This window comes from Tinamus guttatus, unplaced genomic scaffold (genome assembly GCF_059628265.1).
Source record: "Tinamus guttatus ecotype Peru unplaced genomic scaffold, ASM5962826v1 Tinamus_guttatus_pri_ptg000274l, whole genome shotgun sequence".
NCBI lineage: Eukaryota > Metazoa > Chordata > Aves > Tinamiformes > Tinamidae > Tinamus > Tinamus guttatus.
Genome location: NW_028288808.1, coordinates 311,499 through 331,852, shown reverse-complemented (window position 1 = coordinate 331,852; position 20,354 = coordinate 311,499). Strand labels below are relative to the sequence as shown.

At 41.9% G+C, this 20,354-nt stretch overlaps 1 protein-coding gene across 1 annotated transcript in view; it reads right to left on the bottom strand.

Moving 5' to 3' along the window:
• The window catches only part of GOLPH3 (golgi phosphoprotein 3), a 32,720-nt gene extending 24,604 nt beyond the window's left edge, over positions 1–8,116 (bottom strand). The window contains exon 1 of the mRNA XM_088527287.1: positions 7,730–8,116. Within this exon, the coding sequence (XP_088383413.1) occupies positions 7,730–7,945 (216 nt within the window). The 5' untranslated portion in view covers positions 7,946–8,116. The remainder of the gene's footprint in view (positions 1–7,729) is intronic.
• Positions 8,117–20,354: the final 12,238 nt, after the last annotated feature.

Genomic DNA, 20,354 nt, shown 5'->3' with positions numbered 1-20,354 from the left:
GATATAAGAGTGATTAGCCTCTCCTTCTCTTCCACAGCTGTCACAACCTAAAACATTAAATAGAGCAATGTGTTATTTCTAACTGGGGAGCAGTAAAAGGTTTCATTTTGAGGAATTTGCATCACTTTACACATCACTAATGAGGATGGGTTTCCAGAATAAAGATTTTTTTTTAAAACAAGACATGCACCATACTAGATAGGGTTCCTCCTATTTCCCCTCTTTCATCAACAGTTGCTTTTTGGTATGTTATTTTCAGAATATGTCTATCAATTGTTTCACTCAGGCAGGTGCAAAAAAAAATGCAAGAATCTTAAGTTATATCATAAAAATGCCACATCAAGAGATTTTCACTATGAGATAAAAAAAAAAAAATCCATCCATGTCACACTGTTCTCACAATTAAGGAAAAGTTTCTTCTGTTTAAGATGTACTAATTATCAGTTTACAGTTTTAGACAATGGCTGCAACTGCAGTCAAAAGCAGAAGCCACATTTAAACATCCAACACAGGCAAAGCAGCTGTAAGCAGCACATAACTGATGAGTGTAGGCTGAACAAATATCTGGCTAAGCAGTATAGGCTAAACAACATCTATCTCAACCAATAACTGTTACACCTGCCTTCTCCATTATATAATGCAGAATACAGACTAAAACGTCAACCTGTTGTGTGTCAAAAGCTTCTCTCACAGCAGAGACTGCTGAGCAAGAGTAAGAGAGTGCCAGTGTAAAATCAAGTGCCTGCTGAAGTAGAGTCCTGCATTGCGCAAAAGTGATTTGCTAAAGAAAAAACCCACAGTATAATACAGGCCTGCGCACAAGAGACACCCCAACCAACAGCTGCAATGGACTGCATAACCACTTTATTACCTTAGGGTCCACTGCAAATAATAAAAAACTTTGGAAAAAAAAAAAAGGCTTAGTTTCAGTGCAATTCAGCATGATGCATAATATCTCAGTGACAGGACACCCACCCATTTGCTCCTATTCACTCAGGCTTATATGCTCTGCACTTCAGCCGAAGAGAACAGCTGTGCTTGACTTCAGGTGTAACTGTCAGAAATCTGTGACTGTTCAACTATCCACAGTAATATTTCATTAATATTTCTGCATGGAAAGAAAGTTAGTTGACATAAAAACTCTTGGCAAGCAGATTAGTCACGAAAATTCTAGTTATGTGCCACATAGGTTGATTGTTATTTCATTTTCTTTCTTTGTTAAAGAGTTATGGCAAAACAGATCGAAATCATTGTGTATGAAACTGAGCTGCACCATTATTTCAGCCTGACTCCCCTTCCCTCAGTAACATGACATAGAAGCAACAACACGCTGCAATAATTACTTCTTCTGCAAGTGCCAAAATCGTTCTACCATACACTATGTGTAACAGTCATGGTCACCTCAGCCATGCAAAGAAGCCCTATTACATATCATTTAACCAAGATCAAAGCAGGAAATACAAAAGAAGAAAACACACACACACAAATCCTGAAATGTAAGTAGTACAGCTTTTCTTTGATCTAAAATTTTAATTTTCAGTTTCCTGATTACTTCACTCCCAGTAATTAATCAGTAATACTTTCTCATATACTTCAGGCAAAAATTTTAATGAAGATAACTTGCTACTGGAAAGAGTGCACTGTTTTTAAAAGCATTTAGAAAAACAAACAGAAAAGTGTGACGAGGAATGCTCTGACAAAGAGTATTTGTTCTACTTGCCTATGCTAGAGAGCTTGATATGAAAAAAAAAAAAAAAAAGGAATTACACTACAGGCCAAGTTATCCCTGAATATCACAGAGATTACAGATTAACGCTACTGTAGGAGCACAGATAACCACATTGGCTTCATTTAGAAGTATTAAAAATAAACACCATTTGAATACATGGACCGAAACTGGATCTATGATGTTGCTTCAAAAGCAACACATGCTCATAAGAACCCAGAGGAGGGGCAGCCCTTGGTATACAGAACTTGGGGCTCTCCTTCCCTATGTCACATATCTTCTCCCAGGCTATAATTTATGTATGGACACTAAATAAAAAAGGAGCAAAAAGGTAGGCAAGTGTGAAGAAAATAATTTTTAACCTCAGACATTACACACTTTGTTGTTACTAGGCCCTGAACATTCAAGAAAAAGCAAGTCTTTGTCAAGGATTCAAGACATTCATACATCATTCCTCAAGTGAAATGTGAATACCTGTAGACACTTCTTCATGTTTCACTTATTTGTCCCAGAAATTTTCCAGCAAAACTTGGGAGCATGCAAATTGAAATTCAGATACCAGGGCGAGTTCTCAAAACTGGATTACTTGCCACACATACAAAAAGACAGACTTCTGTATCCTTATTAAAATTTCACAAAGTCAAATCTTAAGTTCTGAGAATCACCACCTATCATAGAATCCCAGAATGCTTAAGGTTGGAAGGGACCTCTAGAGCTCATCTAGTCCAACCCCCCTGCACACGCAGGGTCACCTAGAGCACGTGGCACAGGACTGCGTCCAAGCGGGTTTGGAAGATCTCCAGAGAAGGAGACTCCACAACCTCTCTGGGCAGCCTGTTCCAGTGCTCTGTCACTCTCATAGTAAAGAAGTTCTTCCTCACACAGAAATGGAGTATTTCAAATAGATTTAAAATTATATCTTCACCCCTTGAAAAACAAAATGAGAAATCTCATGAGGATTAAAATCCAAAATTCAGCCACAGGGCCTACTACTCAGCTTCAGAGCAAAAAAGAAGAAACTGCATTTTAGCACCAATTTGATCAACAAGTGTAGTGCGGCAGAACACTAGTTTTGAAGCTGGCAAACTAGATGCCTAATAGTTATTTTATCTTAATACAATGAAAAATATTACAAACTGGAGACCTTCACATATTTACACAGAAAGCTATACTGTACACTAAAATTGCCTTAAAACTTCATCAACAGATGAAGCTTTTGAATGGTGAACACAAGTAGTCGAGATCTAAGACAGCTTCTGTATTTCAGTGATTTAACATTACTTTTCTCTCACAAAAGACATTTCAGTTTTCAGCAAAGGCTAAAAACAAACAAACAAAAATTTATTAATGTAGCAGATTGTAGTACATGACTGTTATTTCATCATACATTAGCTATCTTCCAGAAAATAAGGAATTGGTTACAGAGCAAATTAGTACCTTATTAACTATAATTATTTGAACTAGAGAGGCAGGTGAGATGCCCTTGTATCTGATTCCGTTTGCTCAGTGGTACCACGTTTGCTGAATACAGCAGCAGCTGGGTGCTTTGCTCTATTCCAACAGGTCCCCAACTTCTACCAAGCGACTTCCAAGAGAAAAAGAATCCCAAGCACAGAAAAGATAAATGGAGCAACAGTTATTAGCACAGCCAGCTAGCAACCTTTCAGTTTTTTATGAGACTGAGATACAAGATGTCTGTAAAGGCTGTAGCGAACAAACTGGCCTATTCTTATCTTTTAGCTGTTGCTTTAAAAATGAGCTAATATCTATGGCTCCATCCCTTTGGGAAGTGTTAGCTTTAGATGCTTTAGTGGGTCTGTAGGGTAACCTCCCCCCTTTCTGTGGCTTTGCTCTATCCTTTTGCAGTATTATTTTTAATTTAAGAGAGCAAGGTATTTCAGTGACTTTCTTATATTCCTATAGCAACAGGCTAGTGCACTACTTGAAATGGACGAGTAGCACTCCCTTTACTAGCTTTGTTTCTGAAGAGTTTCCAAATGAGTTGCAAATGTTCTTGTGATGTTCCCTGAACTACCCTAGTCATGTATTTGACTCCAGTATTTTATCTGCTCTACCAAGGACACCACATCTATCAACTAGAGTTCATCTTTACTCTTCTCTGGGCACATCAAGATATTATTAATGGAAATACGTAACTAATCTGTCGGCCTTGTACATTAAAGACGTGAATTTGTGAGAAGGTTTTAAAAGACTTCAGAGTAAAATGATGTATGTATTCAAAAGACAGATATCTATTTAATACTTATTTTTCAAGGGAGTGTAGGTGTACCCCTAATGGAAAGCTAGTCAAAAGCAGGGTAGAGACACTGCAGTAATTAAACACTTGCCCTGGAAATTTTGCATATTAGTTCAAATATTAACACAAGAGCACACGCATGTATTCTCCTGTAGGCCTCCTCTTTTGCCTTTTGACATATGAAGTGCATTGTGAGTCTATAACGCCCCATTTCTACATCACTATAAGATATGCAAAAAATCAGGTGGTTTTAGTCTCTCATTCCACTTTCCGATATAGTTACCATAAAACACATGACCATTACAAACAAACAAAAACGCAAGTTCTCCTCAATTGTGTACTCGATTACACTTGAACAAGTTCCACTTTCAACAAGTACAACCATTATCTTATATATGAGAAAGCATCATGTTTATACAAGTACTATGTATTTCAGCGTATACTCCTCCTTGTAACCTATCTTGACCTTAGAATACAGAAATAACTATGTATACACAGAACATACAAACAGAAGAGGAATAATCAAAGGAAAAAAGAGCAACAGCTGACTCGCATAAATGACATCTGAATAAAGTCAAAGAAAAAAGAAGCATTAACCATGTGAACACGGTTAATTATGCTGGAGTAGTAAGAATGGGACTGCAGAGTGCTGTGTTTGTTTTAAGATAACTGGACATTCACAGCACTGCAAACCAAGGCTGCAGCAACAACCGGACAACAACTTCAAAGTTTTGCTAGAGTTCAGGCATCAAACTGTTCTGAAAGCATGATTCACATCAATACCTAGCAGCCATCGAGAGACGTGGGATGCATCAATCCATCTCTGTGTGCTGAATCTCCCTGAAAAACTCCTACAAGTCAAACTCTGGCTTCTAAACTTACAATTATAAATAGTATCTCCTCAAATGCAAGCCATTTTCATACACAGTTTATATGGCGTAAAGCTACACTGACTGATATTGAATATTAGAACAAATTTCTCCCTCCAAAAATTCAAAGCTAACCTATAAAAGGCAGTTATCAATGCCTTCTCTTGAGAGTGAAAGACGGAGTTTTTAGGGAAATACACTCTTAATCCAGACTCCTGGATTTTTTAATTTTTTTTTCACCCAACACTAAATTATTTTTTTCTGCTGAAATAACCAGATAAGACTGTGAACTTAAAATTTACTGGCTTTCCATTGAGTTTATATCTCATATACCTGTCTCTTCCTTACAATTTATTAAGTTTCACAATTACAATTTACACGCATTTTTTTCTCTGTTAGCAAATCTCACAGAAATATGAGCGAAAATCAAATCTATTGGAGGCAAAAACTTTATAGAAATTATTGCAATTTATTTTGCTTGCTGATCATTAGAACAGTAGAGAACATATTTTAAAAAGAATTTGTAGTTTTAGTGTCAGTTAAAAAAAAAAAAGGAAAGAAAACCTGAAGACAAAAAGATTTAATTAGTATAAAAGAGAGGGGCACAGGTAGACACAAAACCAAAATGCAAACCCTAATAAATCTTGCCTAAGAAACCTCAGAAAATATGCATGCTATCATCTGTGTGCCTAAGACACCTATCTTAGACACGACATTATCATTCTTTCTGTCTGGTCTCTCCACTGCAAGAACTGCAGAAAAGTCATGAATAGCTGAACAACTGTACTCATTTAGTAATTTTTTCCATACAAAGAAAATTAAGATTATCTTTAGTACAAGACATTGTTACTCTCCATAAAACTGGATGATAGGCAAGAGTGATATACACCTGGGCAAAGTAGGATTTGTTTATTCCTCCTTTTAATAATTAAACTTCTTACATACTAGCAACAATCCCACTCTAATACAGTCTTTTTGGGGAGACGGAACACTTGCTAGCTTGAAATCTTTACAGTCTACTGCCCACAAATTCAGCCAATTTAGCACACAATCATGGCAAGGAGGGAGGAGAAGATTCAAGATCATCCAGTCTATCCCATCTTCCTCCGAGCAAGCAATCCTGACAGATATCTGTCTTGCCATGCCTAGCTTACTGTAGTGCAACTAGAGCACAAAAGGGAACGTGCATAAGCATAAACCTTAGAATTTATCTTCACATTCAACAGGCAGAAGCATACAACACTGAGCATCTGTTCACTTTATTAGGATGTCATGCCAAGGTCCATGTGAAAAAATGGGATTACAAGAATATGGCCTCAAAACTGTCTGAAAGAGAAATAAAACGTTATTTTGGCAGCAAGATAGATATAGGTAGACCTACACATACTAATAATGGAATGCCAGGCAGAAAATCCATTCCTCAATTCATTATTAACCAGCAAACTTATTTTAGATGCAATGTACTGTCAAAGAACAGGCAACTTAGCAGTTTTATTTCCCATTATACTGCACTCCTGAACATGCAGAGTTTTAAAATATTTCTTTTCCACCCAAACCAACAAACTGTCTTCACTAGGTTGATTAAAAAATGGAGCAGGTCCCTTAAATAAAGTTAAATTAGAACTCATGGCTAAGATGGAGATCTACCATGCACCATATCAAACTGAGCAGTTTCCTCTGACAGGCCTGGCTTCCTGCCGTGCGCCTGCTTCTTCGAATGGTTACCCCTTCCAAAGGAAACAAAGATCCAGCACACAGGCAGCAATACACCTTCCTCAATGAATGCTATTCACAGGTCTGTAACAAACAATTAAGCTATAAATCAAAATTATGCAACAATGCTATTTTTATATTTGATCCACTTTGTATTGTTCAAGCCCCATTTTTGTCAGATATATCTCAAACATATTTTAAAAGAGGTTCAAACACATTTTTCACATGTGCCAGACTGGAAGACTGAGAGTCTCACTGAAGACTTCAATGCAGCTAAGCATCCAAAAGCATTTGAGAATCCTATAAATACAGGATAGTTGTGTCTGACTAAACACATGGAAGTGGTCTAGTCTCCCACATAGGAGCCACAAATCAGTTGCAGGAGTAAAAATATCACTGGTTGGTCCAAACCTCCACTCCTGTGTGGAGATCCTTGGCCTCCTATCTAGGGATCTGTTTTTCCCCAAAATCAAAGTTCCCTTCCTTGAGATGCTACAAACATTGACCCCTCTGAAACCCCACAACTGATGGGCAATTCAGCCCTCCCTCTCCCCCAAAATCTCAGTGTCTTTCCCCCTCACCCCAAATCCCAGGCCTGCTCTAACAGGCCTGCAGCAACATCGCAGTATTCCTGCCTGCAGCAGCATCGCTGTCCCCAACCCCAGCAATGCCTCTGTCCCAACACAACGCCATGACAACCTTCCCTACCTGCACCCCACGCACCCCTTCCACATTGGTAATGCCCAAGAGCTCCCCTGGGCATAAACACTCTCAACAAGACCGCGTCCTTTCAGGCGCCCTTTCCCCAGCGTCCCCACCACCACCAGTGCCCCCACTACTCCCAAGGCCTCCTCCAGCACCATGCCCCTGATGTCCCCTCCACCACCTCTTCCTGTGTCCCCACCACCTCCACCTTCTCATCCAGCACCTCTCTCCCATGAGCCCACCACCAGTGTCCCCAACACCTCTGAGACCCCCTCTCCCTAACGTCCCCACCACCACTAGCACGGCCTTGGGTGTCTCCAACACCTACTCCAACACCCTCTCAGCAGTGTCCCCAGCACCTTTTCGGGCTCCCTCTCCCAGTGTCCCCACCACGTCCAGCACCTCCTTGGCTGTCCCCACGGCAGCCGCTGCCCCCCGAGCCCTGCGATGCCCCCGCACCTCGCGGTCCTTGAGGCCCAGCAGCAGCACCTCCTCCATGAGCGTGAGCCGTGTTTCCTTGGAATCGCCCTTCTCGTCGTCGCCCGGCTCATCCCGGCGCCCCTCGTCCTCCGGGCCGCCGCCGGCGCCCCGCTCCTTGTCGGCGGCGGCGGCGCTGCGGGAGGCCTCGGTGCGGCGCTGCACCAGGCCCGAGCTGCGCTGGGTCAGGGAAGTCATGGCTGGCGGCGGGGCAGCGGCGCGGGCGGGAGGAGGAAGAGGAGGAGAAGAGGAAGGAAAAGCGACGGGTCCGCTCCCGCCTCTGCCCTATCGGCGCCCGGGCTGCGGCGGCCCGGGGGGAGGCATGGGGAGCAGGCCCGGCCGCGGCGGCGGAGCAGCAGGAGGAGGAGGAAGAGGAGGAGGAGGAAGAGGAAGAGAGGAGGAAGCCCGGGGCCGGTGTCCTCCCCCTGGGGCGGCCGAGCTGGCGGCGGCGCTTCGCCTCCAATATGGCGGCGCGGGCTGATGTCAGCGGAGGATGTGGCAGCGGCGGCAGGGGGAGGGCACCGGAAAGGGCCGCGGGCGGCTGGGCCGGGCCGGGCCGGGCCGCGCCGGGGCGGGCGGGACGGAGGGAGCGGGAGCGGCTGCCGCCGCCGGCGGGGGTCGCGGCTCCCCTCGGGAGTGCCTCGTCCCCGTGAGCGCGGAGGCGCCCGCAGCGCCTTCCCGGGCAGCGCCGCGGGGCGCTGCGTTGTGTCCGCCCGGCCTCCGGGCAAAACGTCAGAGAAAACGGCAAAACACACGCGGAAAACAGCAACAAACAAGAGAAGCAGGGGCTGCGGAGGCGACGGGCGGCAGCGAGCTGCCCTGCAGGCGCCGCGGAGGCCTCCCCGGCTCATCCCCGCACTGAGGGGCTTGTTGACACGTCCCCAAATAACCCCCCCAAATCTAGCGAGGGAGGAACTAGGGAGCCCCGTAACCCGCTGCACGTTGATGCAGAGGCGGCAGCCGCACTGCAGGAAGGCTGTAAGTGCCTTCTCTGCCTCCTCAGGGCTGCTCAGCTTCAGTTCCTGCCTCCAGGCCGCTGGGGGTGAATCTGTGCAGGCACATCATGACCAAGATCCAACTCAGTGCGGGTGGCCACAGGCCCAGCATGGCTCTGCAAGGCGCCTTTCTCAACCTTTAATGGTCACTGGAAGCTCTTTCTGAGCACTGTCTAATGCCAGCCATTTGCACAGAGTGGTGGCACCAAAGGGACGTTTGTGTTGGAGGCAACGCGGCCTCTTCTTCCACTCGCTTTTCTGCAGTCGAAGAACACACTAGTTCGCTTGAAGAGAGACCTCATAACGTATGGAATTCCATACGTGTTTCCTTGTGTGTTTTATGTCACGATGAAGGTGCTTATGATGCAGGCATGGCCTGTGCTTTGTGTCCTGGATTTGGATTTTACTCTTGGCTGTATGCAGATGTGTATATATATACTTATATATATACACTACACAATTGTACTCTGTTTAGCAAGAGCTCCAAGTCATCTTGTAAGTGACGTTAGCATCTGTTATTTACTGTCTTCCCAATTCATCCAAAATCTGCTCATGTGACTTTCTTCAGGATCAAATGGTGAAGGTGCTCAGCAGAGAGTCTAGAATTGATGCCCTGGAGCGCCTGAATCACTGACACAGGAGTCACGGGAGTCAGTTCTGCAAAAATAGCTTTTTAAAAGCAGTAGCTATATGCATTTTTATATATTTCTATATAAATATAATACACACTTTTTATGTGCTTTTTATTTCAGAAGTGATCAAGCTCAGATCACTTGTAGATTAACTAGAATTTTTAATTTTGTTGATCAATTTTATTTTTTAAATTTCATTTTATTAAGATGAGGTGTACTATTTGACACAATGCGTACATTAGAAAGTAGTCATTTTTATGACTTAGAGTCTCACATGTAATTTTAATACTGACAGTCTGAGATTTCCAGCCTCTCACTGAGATTACAGTTCTCAGTAATAACTTGGCTTTTTTCCCTCAGCATATTACAGATGGTTGTTTAATGGCAATCATCTTTTCATATAATGCAGTTTGGAAACCTAAACCTGTAAAATGCCATGAATTATCTTTTCTGTTTTATAAGTTGAAGAATGGACCAATTCAATCTCTAAATACATAATGGATTTGTAGACTTTACAGTTGGGTGTTAGATACTTACATGTGCATATATACACTAAACATATTAGTGATACTGCTGATGGTACCTGTGTTAATGATCCAAATAAAAGTAATATGGTGCATTATAGTGCACTTCCAGATGCCAGGTTTGTATTTTTTGGAAAAAAAAATCCTAATGCCACAAATATTGTGTAAAATAGGGATTATTCCTTCTATTTAATGAGAACTGAATCTATCTAATCTCTCAATGTAACTTATTGTGTCATTTTGTAAAAAATTAAAGATTAAAAATTATACAACATATGCATAAGTACAGCTAAATTATATTCAAAAATGTATTGTCGTTTTTAGAATTGCATGAGTTTGACTAATTGTGTCTGACTTCAGACTAGTACAATTTTTCATTACTAATTAGAATTCTGATTCTTTATTGTTAAGCTAAACTAATAAATTCAGTGTGAATCAAATTAAGAATGCTTATAATTGAATTTCGAGCCAATTACTGTTTTTTTTTTTTTAATATCATGCAGCCCTGACAGACAGAGCCAACAGAGCCAACAGAGCATCAAAAGGAGAGCAGACCTGCGCTGGCATCAAGTTTCACTAGTGTTCATCCTTTGCACAATACTGAGAGCTGCTGTTTTATTAAACTCCACCTAATTTACTGAATCTCTACTTAAGGAATCCCTATGCACTGTCACAACCTGTGCATTTTATTTTGCAATGCCAAGTTGTATTTTAAAAATATTTCTGAGTCATAGGTGGCTTTACGAGGAGCTTAGAAGGCTGTAGCCCCTCTGCCCTTTGATTGAGCGGAGACTGGTGCTTTGTATCCGCTGTGTCATTTGAGTTGTCACTGGACACCATGTGCTAAATTCGCTTCCTCCCCCATCACAATTACAATGCCATCCAGCCTGGGTGTGATGGGCAAATCTTTGAGATATTGTATGAAGACACAATAATGTATAAAGAAGGGCTGGAGTCCATAGAAAGTCTTTGCTGGACTTGCTGGACTTTGTAGCATCCCCTCACTTAGATTCAAGTCTCCAGTATCTGGCAGAATTTCTGTAACAGTGGCTGATGAGACTTAAATTATCTTCACTAGATGCTGTAAACTTCAAAAGTCTGTAAGTCTTTTAACTGCCGGTATTCTCAGTGAGTGGAAATAAAAGGGAAAAGATGAAGACTTCAATCTCAGTCTGTTCCCTTGGCTTGTGGTAGCTCTATGTCTTGGGGTTTACTTAGCAGTGGAAGCAGAGGTTGCTGCTGCACTTAACAGCCTACATGGAAACTCAGGTGTATTGGGATTAACCCCTAAAGCAGCTATTAACAAGTGTTGTAATTTGAATGTCACAGCTATTTCTGATGAAGGCTAGAGTGTGTAAAAGTCTCAACCTAATAGATGTTCCCTTCTCTGAAACTTGAGCAATAGTGGGCAAATCCTAGTTCTGCTGCCACAGAATCATAACAAGATGCTGCTAGGAAGGTTGCTCCCAGGAAGGATGATTCGATTAATTCCTTGTGGATGTTTTGAAGTTGATAGCAAGAAAACAATTTCTGTTTTCTGAAGGAAGCAGAAGCTAGAAAGCTGCTAACTCTAAAACAACTTCACCACTCACTGGTTTCACCACTAAGGCTTGTTTACATTCCTACCTGTGCTTCACATTCCCTTTCAGTGCAAGAATTTGGCACTCCCAATTATGCCACTACAAACAAGTGTCAGGTGGAGCAGTTGCCTATATCCCTGAGAGGATGTCAGTTAAAAATAACAGTCCAAAAGAAATGTTATTTTTAATCTGTATTATTCTGGTGATTCGTTCAACAGGGATAGTATCATTAGTGAAGGAGCATTGAGCAAAATGTAGAAACCGGTGGCCAAAAGCAAGTGACACAGGAATTCCTCAAGATCAAACAATGGTATCGTGAAACTTCCTGATTTTCCTGGTTAGAACCGTGCTGCTTAAGAGCTAGAGTAGACATTAATGATAGAAATTCTTTTGAAGGAACTAAATACCTTGAGATTTGTTCTGTCCAATATTATCAATGTGCTTGCCATGAACAGGAAATGAAAATTCTTCCATGAGGTCTCAAGACAAGGAGTATGGAATGTGACAGAAAGAAGAAAAAAAAGATTATTCGGAAGGGAAGTGACTAGACCTTAACATTATAAGCAAAGAGAAATTAAAAATAATTGTAATCTATTGAAATTGTGTCTAATTCACAAAATATTCTCTAGCCTTTTCTCTCGTTTGGTTTCAGCCATACCCGTTTTACCTGTCCTGTTGTTCCGGTTACCACATATATCGGTTACTGGCTGTTCAGTCCTTTTATTGGTAATTTTAGGACTGAAGTTTCCAAAACTATCAACAAATATTTCAAGTAAAAATGACCCAATGAAATGTCTCTTTCTGTCCATACAGCAAAGAGCTACTTTCACAGTTTTTATTGCCCAGTAGTTAAACATTAAGTAACCACTTTACAGAACAGAAATTTGGTAATACCTATCTTCTCATAAGTCTCTTCTTTGGGATGATTTAAGGATGATGTTTTAGGCCTCTCAGAAATACTAGGAGTTATTCCATATTTGAACTAGATTGGTTCAGGATAATATGAAGTTGCAAATTACTTTCAATGGCACAGTGCCAGTTGTTAACCCGTAGCTCATTAAAAAACAAACAAACAAATAAACAACAACAAAAAAAACAGTTAACAGCCACTAATTCTGTATTTTTTTTTCTTTTAACTTCAAGGGGCTTTGAGCTGAAATTTCACTGCAGCCTTTAATTTTTAAACATAATCTTTTTTTTTTTAGAGAGAGAATGGCAGACATTTTCAGAAAACAAAAAACAAGCAAAGGTGCTATTCATATTTGTTCATTTCAAAAAGCTTTCCTTTTATATCAAGTATTTCTAGATCCTATCATTTTCTTATCACCTGCTGAGTTCAGATGATTGCTAGTTCCTGTAATCTTTGTATTTTAATAGCATCCTCCTCCCTGTATAGCTATCATCTGAGTGATACTGTTCAATAGCAAGAATCTGTACTTGCAATTTTAATATTACAAGTACCATGCTAAAATCATGAGGACAAAAAAAAACAGTTACAGTGCTGTTTGTTACAAAGATGTTTCCATTTCTGCATAGCAGGTCAATTCAATCAGCATCACTAGGAAAAATGTGCAGCCTTCCTGACACAGGTTTATTTAGTAAAATGAGGTGGAAGCCTCATGATGTGAAACCACCACCAAAACGGCATGTCACTGGTGTTCGACAGCCTCTTTTCCAATGTTCTCAATGTCATGAACTTTATATAAATGCAGTTTTGAAAAATCTTTGCTTCAGTTCCTAATGTAACAAGCTCTTCCTTATCTATTCCTTTTAAAGTATATAAATACTCACCAAATCATTAAAAAGATACATATATCCAGATGGACAGAATAAAATGTTTTGGCAGAGTTGTAATTCATAGGATAAATAGTGATTAGAACAGTAGGGATTTTTTTTTTCCATCTTAATTAGAGAGAACTTTGGTTCGTTCACAAGTGTATGTATGATAAATGCCCTTTGCTTTTAGTGTGCTTTCTTCCTTTCCCTATGACTCCTGTGTTTTCAGCACAAAGAGAGCCAAATAATCAGTCGTAATTTTAGAGCACAGTAAATGTGAGGCAAACAGAGACATGGGGTTGAGCAGGGAGAAAAGCATAAGACTGTAAGAAGTAGTGGTAATATTAACTCAGCAAAGGTGGGTGAGCAGTTGGGAGAGGAGAAATGGAAGAAAAATATGGAAATACTTTGCAGCAGTCGTCTCCAGGCCTCCAGGAGGTTGTCATCACACCTCACTCCTGCGGGAGAGTTTCTGATTAGGAATCTGTGAATCCTTGTGAAGTTTGGCACAGACGGTAATGCTTTCCATAATATCTGCTATCCAGGTGGCTCAAGCCTGTGACAGCCATGCATAGATAAAGCATTTGCATGTGTCTGGCTTCTCACTGATTAACACTTTACCATTGAAGTAATCCTTTATTAATGCATTTGATGGCAGAGAACTGTTGTTCAAACTGCAGGCTCTTTGGAGAGGCTTTACAAGGCATATTTAAATGTAACCTCTTCTTAGTTTCATAAGAATTTGAATAGCTCAGGCAAAGGCAACCTAGGATGTTATCTACATGCTATATAGACTGGAGAGCATTTTGAACATCAATTGAACATCAAGCATAACCTAGTCCTTGAGGCTGGCCAGTTATTCAAAGAATGTCACTGTCCACTTGAATAAATAAATTTTATGAATAAATGAATACTGGCTGCATTGTTAGGAGTTCATTAATGACCTACAGAAATGTACAGTCCCCTCCTCTGTACTTGGACAGCACCCAGAACAAGCGACTACCTGCACGCAACCTAAGTAAAGAAGATATGTGGTATTTGATCATGAGATAGGAGGGAATGTGATTATGGAGTTTCTGAATTTTTTTTTAATTCTAGTGCTTGTAGCAATCATGGTGGATTAGATCAGAGCAAAAATCTGACTAGCAAAGAAGAATTATCTGAAAACTCACAGCAAAACAATAATGATACAATCAAACTTGTGTGTCTCCCCTGTTCAGATATTTTTAGTAGTTCTTCCTAAAAATTAGATTGAGGAAGAAAAGAGGGGACTTGGGGCTTCATTCTGAAACCTGGAAGAGCTAAGAAGACCATCAGAAACGGAAAATACAGCTGGGAAAGATGGACAAGGGTGATGTGCCTTTTTCCTCGACATCCTGTCCAGCTTTGACACATGCATGTCATCTAGGAGTAAAATACTGATGCAAAACATGCTTCCTCCATGTGCTTCCTGATCATTGCCATCTCTCAAACTCTGACCTAGAAATCAGGTGGGTCTCTGAGCAGGAGGTTTGAGAATGCTGCACAGGCATTCAGGCAGTAGCACTGCACTTCCAGATGTAAAGGAAGCCCTACAGGGCAGATATATACATGATCCAGGGGGCTTTCCTGAGATGGGGAAGGGGGAAGTCTCGCTGACTCTTGAATGAATCAGCAGCTTATTGCATCTCCCTGCATGCCCAGATGTGCACAGCAGAGAGGCAGTGCCCCTGACATGGAACAGCCTTGGAAACCCTCTCATGAGAAATGCTCCCCCAAATACTTTTTCATTGTTGGGTGCGAGAGGAGAGACAGCCTGTAAGAGTATTTACATTGCTTGTTCAGTTACATGAACTGCTGTCTTACTGCTGGCCACTTTTGCATTTTGTTTTATTTTGAAAGGTACTCAACTGTTGCAAAAGTGACCTTTGAACAGGTTGGAAGAGGCTTTCCTGTTCTCTTGAATTCATCCACTATTAGTCAAACAACCTCAGGGCAGGGTATTTACACCTGTCTGTCTCTGAGCTTGTGCTGGTACAAACTGGTGGCAAGTGACCATCAGACGCTGCTGCAGGTCGGTCAAATGCAGCAAACCTTTTGGGCCTCCTGAAAATCTGCTTCCCAGCCTTGGTCTGGAGCTCATGGTGAGGATTACATTAATGAAGGCAGAATTAGACTGTCAGGACTCCAGTGACTTCCTTGGGGATGAGGGAGAGAAAAGGACCAGCAGCTGAATTAACATCATTCACAAATCAGGGGAAGTTTTAAGGAAAAACTGAGTGGAGAAGCTCACTTAATGACTACTAACGGAGATGCAATTAGCAGCATAAGAGGAAGGTCCAGACGTGGTCCAGGAACCTCCCAGCACCACTGGTGCATCTGTGAGGGGAGCCCTTGGCCTGCAGCAAGGATTGAGAGGGAAGCTGCACAGCATAACAGCATTTTCACCCACATGGAGAGTTTATGCAGATCCCCGTCTGGTTTTGAAGGCAAATTTGTAAGCTAAAATAAATTCCCTGTTGCTCTTGCTGAGATACAAAAGTGACATATGAACTTTCCATATTTAAAACAGAGTAACTCATGCTGATGAGTCAGCCATCTGTATCACGGCGTCCTACTTTGGCATGCGTAGGCTTTTCTCACTAAATGTTTTCACTAACCTTTACTTATGCATGAAAACTAGCCTAATTCTTCTTGCCGGAAGTTAAAACAATGATTATTATATCTATCACCTGCTTAATACACAGCAAGTTATTCAGAGAAAAAAAATCTTAAAAACCTCCCAAAACTAAAAATAATCTCATCATTCATATCCTACACTATGAAGCACCTCAAGCAGTTCTCATGTTGCTGGAAAATATGCACATAGGCAGAAGACACTTTAGCTTTTACCAGCCTTACGCCTCAAAACGCACCTGAGGGGAGAGTTACGAGGATGTAGCTTAAATGCAGAGAGGGGATCTTGCATGGCCAGTGTTGCTGTAGGAGTGCAGGAGCAGGCACTGTGCCAAGGAAAAGAAAGCACTCCTTATCCTGGAAGGTTGGTCCCACTCGGAAAAACAACTCTGTAGAAGTAACTTTTGGAAATTCCCTCTTGTTTAAATCAAACGGTCTCTGTTTTCCAAACTCTGCCTGAAACTGGGGAACCAGCTTGGCACTTCCACATCAGGCATAAACATCCTGCATTAGAAACCAAGCACTACTTACATCTGCACAAGCCCAGATTACAAATTGGTCTCAGATATGAACGTCATGTTTGAATACATGTTCACTGGTTATTGTTAATATAAGATTAAGACAAGGTGTTTAACCTTCTGCTTTCTGGCACATTTCTAGTGCTTGACAAGGCCCCTTTGGTCTTATCTATATCACTGCAACTGAAATAAAGGCTTTTGCAAATGATTTATATGAAGGTGTTCCCTTGTCTGGAGTGTTGATGGTAGCAAGGACTTATTTTTACCATTGGCATCAGGAAATTCAGCAGAGAATATACAGAAGACGCAAAACTGGCAAGTAAGAAAATGCCATTTTTATCTAGCCACTTTCCATTCGCAAGATCTTATTTGGAGGATACTGCTGTCCAGTGAACATTTTCAGATATGAAAATGCCACTTAATTGTGTGCAATAGTCACAAAACACGCAATTGTTTTGTTTAATAAAGGTGCTTTGAAAATTATCTACCAATCAAAGTGGAAAACTCTGTTTCAAATATTTTGAAAGTGAAATAATCTCAGCAGTGATTACGTAGCAGGGTGGAGTATCGTGATCTCTTCTTATGTTTGATACTGTACAAATGCATAGATAAAATTACTGCAAAGTAAACTTTCTTAATACGTCTTTAGCACAGCTGATTAAAAAAAAAAAGAATTCAGAAAAAAGAAAAAAAAAAGAAAACAAGAATTCTTAAATATACTGCATTTGTCAGTTCCCCTGCTGCAGGAAAGGATCTTTCTTGACCTGGGCAGTCGGCCAGTTCAGAGTCATGTAGGTTATTCCAGTTAGGAATAAAGCATCTTTCATGCAGTGTAGTTTATTTACAGAAATGTACAGCCTTGCTTCTTGGAGCACTCTACAAATCAAACAACTGAGTACAATCTCTTTAAACACAGCTCTTTCAGTCAACACCCTGATTCAAAAGCCGTTTTTCAAGGTTTCTGCCACCAGTTCTCCAGACAACAATAAATTTTCTACATATCTAGTACTTTTAAAAATCTGGTCTAATTGTGAGACGAAAGCTGTGGTGTCTCATTACGCTCCAACGTGGGGAGGCTGCTTGGCTCCCGCAGCTCAGCACAGAGATTTGTTGGGAGCCAAGCAGAGGTTACTCACTCATTAATGCAGGTCTCTCACCTTCTTACAGGAATCCAATGTAGGCCTTTGGGAGACCTTGGAAGTCTGAAGCCGGGAGGGTATTTCAACTGACCAAGATTTCCAGTAAATGCATCTCTCTGCATGGTACCTATTGGCAAACCAATAGAAGCATAGAATCGTCATGGTTGGAAGGGACCTCTAGAGGTCATCTAGTCCAACCCCCCTGCACACGCAGGGTCACCGAGAGCACGTGGCACAGGACTGTGTCCAAGCGGGTTTTGAAGATCTCCAGAGAAGGAGACTACAACCTCTGTGGGCAGCCTGTTCCAGTGCTCTGTCACCCTCCCTGTTAAGAAATTTTTCCCTAAGTTCCTGTGGAACTTTTGGTGCTTCAGTCTCTGGCTGTTTCCTCTTCATAGAATCATAGAATCATAGAATGCTTAGGGTTGGAAGGGACCTCTAGAGATCATCTAGTCCAACCCCCCTGCACACACAGGGACACCTAGAGCACGTGGCACAGGACTGCATCCAAGCGGGTTTGGAAGATCTCCAGAGAAGGAGACTCCACAACCTCTCTGGGCAGCCTGTTCCAGTGCTCTGTCACCCTCACTGTTAACTTATCCTATTGGTGGCCACTACTGAAAAGAGGCCAGCCCCGTCCTCCTCACTCCCTCCCTTGAGGTATTTATATACCTCAAGGTATATATTAGATTTCCTCTCAGCCCTCTCTTCCCCAGGCTGAACAGGCCCAGCTCCCTCAGCCTCTCCTCATAGGACAGATGTTCCAGGCCCCTGATCATCCTTGTGGCCCTGCGCTGGACTCTCTCCAGCAGCTCCACATCCCTCTTGTACTGTGGAGCCCAGAACTGGACACAATACTCCAGATGTGGCCTCAGCAGGGCTGAGTAGAGGGGCAGGATCACCTCCCTCGACCTGCTGGAGACGCTCTTCTTAATGCAGCCCAGGATCCCATTGGCCTTCTTGGCCACGAGGGCACACTGCTGCCTCATGGTCAACTTGTCCTCCACCTTCTCTGCAGTACTGAAGTAGTTAAATGAATTTAACAAAAACTAGGATAGATGCATGAAATAATACATTCTCTACACCTTGATAATTCAGCCATATCTAAAAGGATTTTACTACAGACTAAAAATCCCACCAACTAAAAACTTTCTGCAAACTCACACAACTGAAGAAATAGTGTTAAAGGACACAACTATTTGTTTCCTTTCCCCATATGTCCTTCACAAATCGTTGTTTCTTCACTCTTTTTTTTTTTTAAAAAAAAAAAGCTCAAGTGTACTAAAGAATTTGTTTCTAGTCCTGTGATTAAATTCATCTTTTCAACTCCAAGTCAGCACATTGGAAATGATTTAGCTAACTGAAAGTAACTCTTCCAAAGGAAAAAAAAAAGCTATCTTGAAAGGGGCATAGAGCTATATGTAATACTATTCTGACAAATATGAAGACGTAAGTCAGCTTTTCCCCATGGGTGCATATTTCACTTGGAAAGACACTTGCCTTCTGAGGGTAGATTTGGTATGCAGCACACTGCATATTGAGAGCTGAAGGAAAAAACAAAAACAAGATCAAGAAGAGGAAGGATGTCTAGAAAGTTTAGAAAGAAAATTAATGTCAGCAGCCAGCACCACTAAAGCTGTTGTTACTTTAATAAGATACAGTACACTCCAACATTTTCTGCTGCTTAAGTGAGTCTGGGTCTGGATATTTTCAGCTGTTTCTAGCACACAGTATTACCTGCAGAACTCTAGAGGTTTTGCATATTCACAGGCCTCTACTTAATACCGAGACATTAAGTAATGGCTTCTCTATTAATGCATTTCATTTTGGTTACTAGTCTTTTTTATCAATATCTCTGCCAGGTATCTACTCAGCTGCAATCTGAATCACAAAAAGGACCACTGCCTTCAAAACAGCATTAGGTGGATAAATATCCCTGCTGGAATGGATATATATCCCTGGTGGATAAATACCCCTGCTTTACCTGCTGGAAAGCAACTGCGCAGAGAGTGATTTGGGAGTCCTGGTTGACAACAGGTTAACCATGAGGCAGCAATGTGCCCTTGTGGCCAAGAAGGCCAATGGGATCCTGGCCAACATCAGGAGGAGCATTGCCAGCAGGTTGTGGGAGGGGATCCTCCCCCTCTACTCAGCTCTGGTGAGGCTGCACCGGGAGTATTGTGTGTGGTTCTGGGCACCCCAGTACAAGAAGGGCATTGAGCTGCTAGAGAGCGTCCAGCAGAGAGTCACGAAAATGATTAAGAGACTGGAGCATCTATCTTATGAGGAAAGACTATGCAAGCTGGGCCTGTTTAACCTGGAGAAATGAAGGCTGAGAGGAGATTTGAACGACATTTCACGTACCTGAGGGGTGATTGTAGGGAGGATGGGGCCAGGCTCTTCTCCATGGTGGCCTGTGACAGGACGAGGGGTAATGGCTGTAAGTTGAAACACAGGAAGTTCCACCTCCATGTGAGGAAGAACTTCTTTACTGTGAGGGTGACAGAGCCCTGGAACAGGCTGCCCAGGGAGATTGTGGAGTCTCCTTCTCTGAAGATCTTCCAAACCTGCTTGGATGCCACCCTGTGCCCCATGGTCTAGGTGTCCCTGCTGGAGCCGGGGGGTCAGACTAGGTGACATCTAGAGGTCCCTTCCAACCTTAACCATTCTGGGATTCTGTGATCCTCTGAAAACGAGGGTCTCTCCATCAGAATAGAGAGCTCATCTTACACCTGAGACAGATAACGGGCTGCATGCAGACAAAACCAGTACCTCATATTAGAGCAAA